The sequence below is a fragment of the Neopsephotus bourkii genome, unplaced genomic scaffold, assembly GCF_033783945.1.
Source record: "Neopsephotus bourkii isolate Nb327-2 ecotype Australia unplaced genomic scaffold, CSIRO-AGI_Nbou_v1 NB_580, whole genome shotgun sequence".
Classification (NCBI taxonomy): domain Eukaryota; kingdom Metazoa; phylum Chordata; class Aves; order Psittaciformes; family Psittacidae; genus Neopsephotus; species Neopsephotus bourkii.
This window is the reverse complement of record NW_026901081.1, coordinates 1,984,804-1,996,562: the sequence shown is the minus strand read 5'-3', so window position 1 is coordinate 1,996,562 and position 11,759 is coordinate 1,984,804. Positions and strand designations below refer to the sequence as shown.

Sequence of the window (11,759 nt, the reverse complement as noted above, 5' to 3'; positions counted from 1 at the left end):
TCATGGCCTTCCAGACATGTCAGACACACTCAAAACCATAGAATCATAGAATGGTTTGTGTTGGAAGGGACCTTAAAGCTCACCCAGTTCCAACCCCCTGCCATGGGCAGGGACACCTTCCACTGGAGCAGCTTGCTCCAAGCCCCTGTGTCCAACCTGGCCTCGAACACTGCCAGGGATGGGGCAGCCACAGCTTCTCTGGGCACCCTGTGCCAGCGCCTCAGCATCCTCACAGGGAAGAGCTTCTGCCTAAGAGCTTATCTCAATCATGCTGTGCATTTGCAAAGCAGGATTCTCTTCTCCAGGCTGAACAACCCCATACAGTTGTTCATACACAGCAGGACCCCAGATGACAATGAAAGCTTGATATAAGCCAGAAGAACTGTGTGTCGTCTGTTCCGGGCTTCTCACAACTGTGTATGGAAAACTACAGCTGATGCCGTACACTGGCATCTGCAAAGCACAACACTACCCAACCCTGCTGGCAGCAATATCTGAATTCAACTGCTTTTTGACGTTCTGCAGTAGTGTGGAACTTTCAGGACTTTGGTCAGAATTTGGTCACCATTATTTGACTTAAACAAGGGTCAGAGCTTCAAAACAACTATCAAAACCTAAACAGGCATACTGATAGGGTTATTCCTTTTTTACTATAGAAAGAGATATGCTAAGTTTAATTTCATATATTCTCTTCTATCCAGAGCACTAAGAGTAATTGGTAGAAGCCAAACCAATACTTATTCCAACATAAAGGTAACACAAAAGTAATTAGGATTGTAACCCACTATATTCTGGCATTTGCACATTACCAGGACGCTTCTCCACTATAACAAACCATGTTAATTTGGAACTAATGCTGATGGAAAAGAAAACAGATGGGGGAAAAAAAAAGTGTATGGAAGTCATAGGGACTTCCATTTAGAAACGACTGAAGTTAGATGAGAAAACAGCACCATCTAGGGGGTACTGCACGTTCTTACACAGCGGATACTCAGGACAAGTAAGGTAAGTTGGTTTTGAGGTTTTGTATTTCTTAGTTTTGAGTTATTCTAGTTGGAATTTAATCTTAGCTACAATATCAACAGTAAAATCACAGCTTAAAAAAAAGACTGACGCAAAAGCTGTATTAGACTTTGGATGAAATCTACTTACAGTAGTACTTCAGCACCAAAAAGTGGGCAGTTAGGCTCATAGATGTATATACAATTAAATGATATGTCAAAAGTCTTAAAATGCTTAGTTATTTATAATGAAATCTATACAAAACAGGTAAAAACGTGTTTTTTATATACATTTGGAGGGAAAAAAAGTATTGTCTTCATTAGCAGAATGTATTAAAACTGGTTCTCTCCTCCCACCTGAAGCCAAACCTTTCTCTGTGGCTTGTAACTATCACAAAAACCCAATGTATTGCTTCGACAAGCCGAGTCATAAGGCTAATTTCTGAAACCTAACACTGTATATTGATTTAAGCTTTTAAACTGCCAAAAAATGGTCACTTTAAAAACAGCATGTAAGAGTAAAATACAGATTTTTTACAAGCCTTGAAGCACATTTCACAGGTTCAACTTGGAAAGATGCTGAACCACGTATCCCCGATTTTGAAAAACTGATTTGCAGCAAAATACATCCCCCCCCCATACACACACCATGGTTTTTGTATTAGAATTAACAGACCTGCCTGTTTCACAGGAACTTCTTCAACAACTTGGCCTCACTTTAGATTTCACATTTCAATAAATAATCCAAAGATTAACTAGAGCAGATGGAGCATTTCGTGTGCTTACGGCATGAAGAAACGCCCTGCACACTGTCGTCACTCCACTTGTAAAGCACTAGCAAATCCACTTTGCTACCAGTTAGTGATTTTGCTTACTTCCAAACATTCAGCAATGAGAATTTAAATCAATATAAAGCTCTATTTTTAGGCTAACGAAAAAAAAAAGAAACCAACCCCAAAAATCTTAACTCTTAAGTAAGCATAAGTGCAAGAAAGCGAACCAATTCCAAAATTCCTGGGGCTTTTCCAGCACTGTCAGAGACACTTTTTCTCTCACATGCTATTTAAAAATACAAATATTTATTAAACATTCTTTTTTTCTCTTCTGATGGTGCTTTGCTCAACAGCTAACAGAAAAAAAAAAAACCACAGCAAAGTAACAAATCCCTTTTTACTGAAGGCTGTTTCAGTATCTGGGGCTTCCATAGCACGAGCTGTAGAATTTGCTGCAGATCTGCTTTTCAACAGGAGTACATTCCACTGTCACAGGTTTACCGAATCTCAGTGACTACATCATGGGTTTTCTTCCTTTTTCTTTTTTTCTTTTTTTTTGTTCTTTTCCTTTTTGGAAATAATTTGTAAGATGCAGCTTTTGCAATACCGTCTTGTTAAAACACACTGATGCTTCAAGGGTCCAATGAACAACTCTAATAGGCAAAGTGCTCTAAGACATCACTATACAAGGGCATCTTGGATACTCAAAAATCCCAAGATATTATAAAGTGCACTCCAGTGTCCCAATTCCTTAGGATTGTTCAGCAGAACTTCGAGAGGGGCTGGGCTCAGTGCCGTCCTCAGTGCTACTGTCCACATCTTGCTCCATCACTGTCTCCTCATCATCGAGGCGCTGACTGGTGAAGTTGTTGAGCTCCAGGAGCCCGCTGGGTTCCACTACCACATTGGAGCTGGAGTGACAAGGGATGGAATAGTGAGGGATGGCCTGAAAGAAAGAAAAGGTTTCAGTTTTAATATGAGGGGTTTTGGCAGGTAAAGACATCTATGCAAGTGCTGGTGCTCATGGAAAAGGGATATTTGGCTTCCAAGAGCAGTTTTCTCCAGCTAAGGCCCACTACATGTTACAATAGCTGATGCTTCAAAGCACCCTTTCACCAGATTAGGTTGTAAAAGATAAGAGTTGAATAATCTTACTCTTAGGGCATTGATCCCAGCTTTAGATCTTCACTAAAGCTCTGCAACAGCATAACCAACAGCTAAACCAATGCCCACCATCCATCATTCCTCAAATGCAAAGCATAGATAATACTTTCCTCGGCCCTATCTTGTTCAGACAAGACATTCAAACATAAGGACTAGCTATGGTTTTTGTATACAACACAATACAAGCTCTGGCCCTGCTGACAGCTGCAGCAACACAGACGCTGAGGAAGCATAACACATCTAAGCTATTTATTTCTACTTTGGCTTTCACAGGGTGTAAAAACTAAATCTACAACTTTATACAACTAAAATCCTGAGCAGTATTTCACTGTAGAAACAGCTCGTAGCATGCCACAATGCTAAATAATACAGGTTTCCAAAATACACCGATTTGAAGTAAAACTGAAATCTACCTTTGTCTATTTAAGGAAACGAGGACTAAAAATGAGTACAAAAGTGATGATTTCTACAAAAGCCAAGTTCACTGCAATGAATGTTTCACAAAGTAGCATGAAAACTTTGAAAGCTCTGCACACAAATTTCCCACATTAGAAGCATTTCCACTGTAACACAAATATGAGACAGAATAAAACCATTTCAATCCACACTGTCATTTGTGTGAACATCCAACTAGTTTATGATGATTCACGTTATACCTCTGTGAGCCCTCGGATGACTTAAATACTTGCTTCGTTGACATTCAGATCACATAATTCCATCATAAAACATCATATTTAAGGCAGCAGAATCAGTGAAAGTATCAATCATCAGTTAGGCAATGACTCAGAGCATTTATGCTGAAGATCAACAGTCATTTTATTTCAGAAGTGGCAAGAATGGCTCTAAGTTAACAAGCTTTCTTTCTGAATCCAGATCTTATTTGGTGAACTTCTCAGGTAAGTAGAACCTCACTGTATTTTTAGTGATAACACGAACAGATGCTATAAAAACCTCTAGATCCATAACAAGTATTGAAGGTCACATTTTTAAGCATGTCAAATAAAAGTACTTTGTAAAATGAGACGAGCTTGGGTTGTTTTCTTAACAGAAGACACTGACAACATAGTGAATACAGTGATTGAGAAACTCGAGCTCCATTTCAGAGCTACACACTGATGTAGCAACTATTACAAACATTAAGAATAGAAAAATGAGATGGTAGAATTCAGGATCTTGTGTGGTAGGGTCAGTAGAATAGCAAGTAGAATCGCAACCCTGGACTTTAGCAGGGCAAACTTTGGCCTCTTCAAGCGATTGCTAGGGGAAATCCAGTGGGCTAGGCTGCTTGAAGGGAAAGGGGCCCAAGATAGTTGGTTGACGTTCAAGGACTGCTTTTTCCGAGCTCAAGATCGGAGCATCCCGACACGTAGGAAGTCGAGGAAGAGGGTCAGGAGACCTGCGTGGTTAAATAGGGAATTGCTCGGTATGCTCAAGTGGAAGAGGAGAGTTTACAGGTCATGGAAAGAAGGGCTGGCCACTTGGGAAGAATATAAGGCTGCTGCTAGAGGATGTAGGAAAGCTGCTAGGATGGCTAAGGCCTCCTTGGAATTAAAGCTGGCGAGAGGGGTCAAGGACAGCAGAAAGAGCTTTTTCAAATACATGGCAGGTAAAACTAACACCAGAGGCAATGTAGGCCCGCTGATGAACGGGACGGGTGCCCTGGTGACAGAAGATACAGAGATGGCAGAGTTACTGAATGACTTCTTTGTCTCTGTCTACTCTGCTGGAGGCAGTCCTGAAGAGCCCTGTACCGCTGAGACCCCGGATGAAGATAGGTCAACGGAGCGGTCTGCCTTAGTCGATGAGGAATGGGTTAAAGACCAGTTGAGCAATCTGGATATCCATAAATCCATGGGTCCAGATGGGATGCACCCGCGGGTGCTGAGGGAACTGGCTGAGGTCATTGCTAGACCGCTCTCCATCATCTTTACCAAGTCTTGGGAAACGGGAGAGGTGCCTGAGGACTGGAGGAAAGCAAATGTCACTCCTGTCTTCAAAAAGGGCAAGAAGGAGGACCCGGGTAACTATAGACCGGTTAGCCTCACCTCCGTTCCTGGGAAAGTGATGGAACACCTTATACTTGGTGCCATCTTAAGGCATATCAAGGATAAGAGGGTTATGAGGGGCAGTCAACATGGCTTCACCAAGGGGAAGTCGTGCTTGACCAATCTTGTAGCCTTTTATGAGGAAATAACGCGGTGGATGGATGATGGTAGAGCGGTGGATGTGGTCTACCTCGACTTCAGCAAAGCGTTTGACACGGTCTCCCACAGCATCCTTGCGGCTAAATTGAGGAAGTGTGGTCTGGATGATCGGGTAGTGAGGTGGACTGTGAACTGGCTGAAGGAGAGAAGCCAGAGAGTTGTAGTCTATGGGGCGGAGTCTAGTTGGAGGCCTGTATCTAGTGGAGTGCCTCAAGGGTCGGTACTGGGACCAGTATTATTTAATATATTCATTAACGATTTAGATGAGGGAATTGAGTGTACTATCAGCAAGTTTGCTGATGACACTAAGCTGGGAGGGGTGGCCGACACGCCAGAAGGCTGTGCTGCCATCCAGAGGGACCTGGACAGGCTGGAGAGCTGGGCGGGGAATAACTTGATGAAATATAACAAGGGAAAGTGTAGAGTCCTGCATCTGGGCAGGAACAACCCCAGGTTCCAGTATAGGCTGGGGAACGACCTGTTAGAGAGCAGTGTAGGGGAGAGGGACCTGGGGGTCCTGGTGGACGACAGGGTGACCATGAGCCGACACTGTGCCCTTGTGGCCAAGAAGGCCAATGGCATCCTGGGGTGTATTAGAAGGGGGGTGGTTAGTAGGTCGAGAGAGGTCCTCCTTCCCCTCTACTCTGCCCTGGTGAGACCTCATCTGGAATATTGTGTCCAGTTCTGGGCCCCTCAGTTTAAAAAGGACAGGGACCTGCTGGAGAGAGTCCAGCGCAGGGCAACTAAGATGATTAAGGGAGTGGAGCATCTCCCTTATGAGGAAAGACTGAGGGAGCTGGGTCTCTATAGTTTGGAGAAGAGGAGATTGAGGGGTGACCTTATTAGTGTATATAAATATATAAAGGGGGAGTGTCACGAGGATGGAGCCAGGCTCTTCTCAGTGGCAAACAATGAAAGGACAAGGGGTAATGGATACAAATTGGAGCACAAGAGGTTCCACTTAAACCTGAGAAGAAACTTCTTCTCAGTGAGGGTGACGGAACACTGGAACAGGCTGCCCAGGGAGGTTGTGGAATCTCCTTCTTTGGAGACATTCAAGACCCGCCTGGACACGTTCCTGTGTAACCTTATCTAGGTGTTCCTGCTCCGGCAGGGGGATTGGACTAGATGATCTTTTGAGGTCCCTTCCAATCTCTAACCTACTGTGATACTGTGAGAACAAAAACTGCAGAAGGAAAACAAAAACAACCCAGCATCTTTCAGTTGTTATCATCACATTAGATACGAGTTTGCTCTGCTCAACCTTTGCATTATTTGTTCTGGTCTTCTCTTACCTGGATAACAATTTCTGACGAACTCTCTTCAGTTTTCTTTTGTGATATATCCTGAACGTGTATAAACTGGTCTGTTGGAGGCATTCCTTGTGCATCGAGTTTCCTCTCTGTTACAGTAGGATCAACAGCAGGAGGACTTGAACTGGATTCTGTATGCGTCTGTTGCTCGGGGATGGAAGCTGCCGTCATCCCCACTGCAGTGACCCTCGGCCCCTGGGTACAAGGTGACGACTCTCCTTCGCTAGCGAGTTTACTAGTGGACATGGCCTTGTTTGGGGGATCCACTACCGTCTGTTCTATGTCTGTACCAATCTGAGCTTCCACCATAGACACTCTCACAATATCTGTTACTGCTGTCTTCTCGGATGCCTGCATGGGAAATAGGTTGGTAACCGGCAACGCCAGTTTGGGCACAGAACTGCCACCTGCTACCTTTGAAACAGAAGGAGGCTGATGCCCCTCAAAAGTTATCTTTGGAACAGTGGATCCTTGCGTTATAATTGGATGCTGCACCTGAAAATCAAATTTTGGTTGTGCATGTTACAGCTAATTTAGATTTTTAAGTATTATCATCGAAAATAATCTAATCAATATTTCCAAGGACAGTATGGCACAAACAACATACTTGCTATTAGGAAGACAGTTGAAACTCAGTGTTTTAACAAAGGAATTAGCAATGATATGGTAACAGTTAATTGAAGCCTGAGGGGGAAAAAGCAGCTTTTTAGGCTGCTAGGTAACGACTGTAGCAGTATAATACCACAGCAGCTTCGTTTTCCTTTGGGATTTACATCCCCATGTGTTTGTTAACCCTCTTGGTTCACATGTATTCCTGAAAGGGCCAAGAAAAAACAAAGTAACTACTTTTCTGGAGTTAAAATATGTGTTTTTATCCTCTACTTTTCTCAGTCTTTACATTTTCCCGTCCCAAAGGAAAACCAAATTACTCCTGTAAATGAAAGCCACTTCACGTCAGTTCAGGAAGATGTAAACTACAAAGGAAGACGTACAATGGAGAGCCTTTGGAGACTGCAGTGTGTCCACCTTTATTTCCAGAGAAATAAAAAGTGCCACGGGAATGGAAATTTAACGTGTCAAGATCCTAAAAATTCAAAGGAAATAACTTAGGGACAAATTCCATGCACCAATGGTGGCAGAAATCCATCAAAACTGTCCAACAAAACATGTGGGGTTTTTTTGTGAGCTCTATGGATTTGTTTCCCCTAGAACATGTGCTTCTCTTTCCTAGTGTCAACCTTCTGAAGGGGTCATTAACACCAGCAGAATGAGGAGTTCTCTCTCTTTGCCAGGACAAAAACACTGCTACAGCGACAGGGTTGGTGTTTTTTGGTGGGTTTTTTTTTGCCTTGAACAGTGACGTGTATTTTTGCATGCTATCAATATTCCGTTACCTGGCTTGCTGGCTGTTTCTCTGAAGAGGCAGGTAGCTGCATTTGACTCTGGGGGGGTTGGGGTTGCACGTAGATTTTTTGTGCCGTTGGTGCCTGTTGCAGTTTGGGCAGTTGCTGCGTGGTTTTTACTGCCAGCACCTGTACTACAGTTTGCTGTGGCTGGGCCACTAAGGTAGGGAGTTGCCTTTCTTTGGCCATCATGTGGTGGGGGGGGTGCTGTGCATCTGGTTTGGTCTGTGCTTGCTCTTGCTGCAGGGGAGTTAGCTTTTGATGCCTTATAGAAAGCTGGGGCATTTGTGGGAGTTTGTGCTGGACTGGATCGGCCTGCAGGTGGATTGTCTGCTTCTGCTTAGTCTGGAAACACTGCAGGGTTTTCACTTGCAGTTGAGTCTGTTCCAGCTGTGGCTGACTCAGTTTTTGCTGGTTTTGTGTCTGCGATTGTGTCAGGGCAGATCTGTAAAACAGGCCAGTCTGAGGATCTAAGGTGTCCATCTCTTCCACTTCTCCTTCCTCTGTTCCAAGTTGTTCACTGTGTTTGGTAAATGCAGTGTGACTGCTTAAGGCCTGAAGAAGAAGTTAAGAGCAAGTTAGTAAAGAGAGATATAAATTATAGGAATACACCATTTAAAAATCATGTTTAGTGTTTCAACTGGACTACTTGACCTTATCATTAGACTCCCAATTCATGTATAAAAAGATGCCCTTACATGGAGATTCCACGATTCATATGCAATTGAAAGCCACTTTTATCATGTTAAAATGTGGGACGTCTCTATGTGATATTATTAATTGCATAACTAATCCTCAGTGGAGATTATGAAATCCTCACATGTGTCAGACTAAGGTTCAAAGCCCCTAATGTAGCATGCAGTTGGATATGAAACAAGAGAAACCTAAATCTCCCCTGTTTAAGTTTGAACCCATTACCCCTTGTCCTGTTACTACAGCTCCTGATGAAGAGTCCCTCTCCAGTATCCTTGTAGCCCCCTTCAGACCCTGGAAGCTGCTATGAGGTCTCCATGTAGCTTCTCTTCTCTAGGCTGAATAACAGCCCAACGTCCACAGCCTGTTGACTTAATGGTCTCGGTCTCATTAACTGCTTCCTTTTTACCCCACCACCCTCACCATCAAAACAGGCAATATTAAAATCAAGTTATTAACTTGCCTTTCCTCTTCGCATTTTCAGTGGCAGCAACACAACACATTCATTCAGAACAAGCTCAGATCTATATCATTCACACAACCTACTGCTGCTTATAGAGTGTTGGGAAAAGGAAGGGTACAACCTGCTGCATGATATGGGTAATTGCGCCCGTGGAAGATGCAGGGATAGATTTCACCACAACAGAAGTCTGCGTTGCTGTCTGCGACTGAGCCACATGCTGCAGGAGAGTCCTCTGGGGCTGAGATGACTGCTGGTGGGGCTGGGACCGATGGCTGACTGAAAGTAAAGAGGTCAGTGGCACTTCTCCAGAGCTAACTGCTGTAACTTCAATGATTTGCTTTGCATTTAAGCTTCAACTGAAAGCATATGAGTGAAGTAAGGATCTGAGCATGAAAACCATCTTTCACTGTATGCTAGCTTCAACCTTCAAGTGTAGATCTATTCTGAGAAGCATCATAAAGCAGCAACTCTGAGGTCTTGCTTTTGTCTGTTTCCCAAGTGCCCCCATTTGATCCAAACCTTTGGCCTCCCTCTCCCAACACACTGACTTTGCAAGCAGGATGCATACTTGATTTTTCAGTTGGGTTCTTTATACAGCACCAGCATAACTGTGGAGAGCACAGGTTATTCTGTGGTTTGTATGCTGTTAAAAGCACCTGCGCAACCAGCTGCAATAAAGAACAGCAAGCCTTGTTCACTGGATTTCTACCACTGATAAACTGCAAGAAAGACTCTCCAGACCACAGGCTGAATTAGAATGATTAGCAACTGAGAAATATCTGGGTATTATGAAAGTCAGTGAGGTTTGTCACAAATCACAGACCAAAAAATGGAGACCTTGCCATGGGTCTATGGCACTTTTTAGAACAGATCATAGAACCATAGAATAGTTTGGGTTGGAAAGGACCCCAAGTTCATCCAGTTCCAACCCCCTGCCATGGGCAGGGACACCTCACACTAAACCATGGCACCCAAGGCTCTGTCCAACCTGGCCTTGAACACTGCCATGGAAGGAGCACTCACAGCCTCCCAGGGCAACCCATTCCAGTGCCTCACCACCCTCACAGGAAAGAACTTCTTCCTTATATCCAATCTAAACTTCCCCTGTTTAAAGTTTGAACCCAAGCATGAGTTATGGAGCTGTGGTGATGGCTCTGTAGTTAAATAGTGGATTGACACAGAAGTGATCTTCTGCTGAGGAAAAAGCCAACCCAACACCACAAACTGATATTGATAATCGATATTACAGTCACTGATTAGACATGAATCCAAATACTTGATGCCTGTCCATACTAGTATGGAGATACTTGCTTTAAGTTTTTAGTGACAAAATAGTAACTGCAGGAGAACAAGCAAAGTTTAAATCCAATTGTAACATCACTTAAAGTTAAAAAGTTTCCAGTGACCTTCCTGGAAATTAAAAGAAAGGTCATATTTTGAATTAAGATGGTAATTTTACTATGCCACTCCCTAAAGGAGGTGGATTAGATCAGCACTGGCCAGCATGCTGTGCCAGATCAGTCACAGATATCCCCCAACAGCTCCTGCACGATTAAAACCTTCATTTAAAAGTAAAGTTTCTAACCTATATGGTTGTGCAGATACTCTTCCGAATGTGAACCAATACAGTGTTGTCTTCCTGAGTCTGTAGACAGAAAATGGTGACACTAAGATGTGTGAAGTGCTCCCTTTATCTCACAAGGAAGCACATGCTGAATCCCAGCTCCCATAGAGATTAAAGGGTGCCTAATCCTTCAGTTGAGGTACATGCAGATTTCATGACAGATTATAGACTGTTTGCTATCTTACTATTCAACCTTTAGCAGAAAATATAGCTACATGGATTACTGAATCCTTAGAAGCAGGAATTAAAGCAAAGAGAAACACCTGAGTTACCTGCAGTGTGCACAGAAACTGTGGGAAGAGACAAAATTAAGAGCAAATCAACCAGTTTTGTGCTGTAGAAGGAACTGCTGCAGCCTGAGTTTCTTTAGTAGCATCCTGTAGTTCAAGTCAAGGTTTATAAAAATCCCAGGACTGAAAGGAGTAATCATAGCTCCAGGAAATTCTCAACTTCTGTACTTTGTACAGCTTCTAAGCTGCAGAAAAGGACTTGAGTCTACACAGCACCAAATTTCATTTCCCATCCTCCCTGCAAAGGGCCCTATTTTACACCAGCAGCTGAACAGCACCTCAGTGCACAGTATCTGTGTCAGGGAAGGTAACTGTTAACTGGAGATTGCCTTAACACTCTTTATTGTCCTTTTCAGTTTGTTTTAAATGAGATCCAAAGGAGCACAACCCAAACATTCAAAATTGAAGATACAGTGTTATTTAAAAGAATAACAATAACATCCTCTCAAGCTCCAATTTCACACAAATTTAGACCATACAAGGGATGGAAGTGAGCGGAGGAGGTACAAAGAAGGCAAACATAGAGTGTAAATATCAGACTAGACATTTACCACAAAACCTCTGGAATTATGTATCTGTACTTAGCAATTTAATGCTATCAAGTCTTATTGCTCTCTGCCATTGTGCATATTTAACACACTTTTGCTTTCATTGCCCACAATAAAGTAGGGCAACCAATAACACAAACTTAAGAAATGAAAATGAAAAACAGGAAATTTAATCCTCTCATCTATGTATGGGAAGTGGCTCACTTCATGTTCTGGGGTAGCAGGGAGCAACAGAGACAAGAGTCAAGAGCTGAATCTCACCTGTAATTTCGACTTCAATAAT

General features: G+C 43.0%; 1 protein-coding gene across 12 annotated transcripts in view; it reads right to left on the bottom strand.

Annotated features, from left to right (window-relative positions):
* Positions 1-1,006: 1,006 nt before the first annotated feature.
* EMSY (EMSY transcriptional repressor, BRCA2 interacting) overlaps positions 1,007-11,759 on the bottom strand; it is a 42,242-nt gene continuing 31,489 nt past the window's right edge. For 8 of the 12 annotated variants that reach the window (XM_061351382.1, XM_061351389.1, XM_061351390.1 and 5 more), the window contains 5 exons: positions 10,600-10,659; positions 9,136-9,290; positions 7,850-8,413; positions 6,438-6,950; positions 1,007-2,720 (listed from right to left, as the gene is read on the bottom strand). In XM_061351382.1, coding sequence (XP_061207366.1) covers positions 2,526-2,720; positions 6,438-6,950; positions 7,850-8,413; positions 9,136-9,290; positions 10,600-10,659 — 1,487 coding nt within the window. In that variant the 3' untranslated portion in view covers positions 1,007-2,525. The remainder of the gene's footprint in view (positions 2,721-6,437; positions 6,951-7,849; positions 8,414-9,135; positions 9,291-10,599; positions 10,660-11,759) is intronic. The other 4 variants (XM_061351385.1, XM_061351393.1, XM_061351386.1 and 1 more) reach the window with 2 other exon arrangements.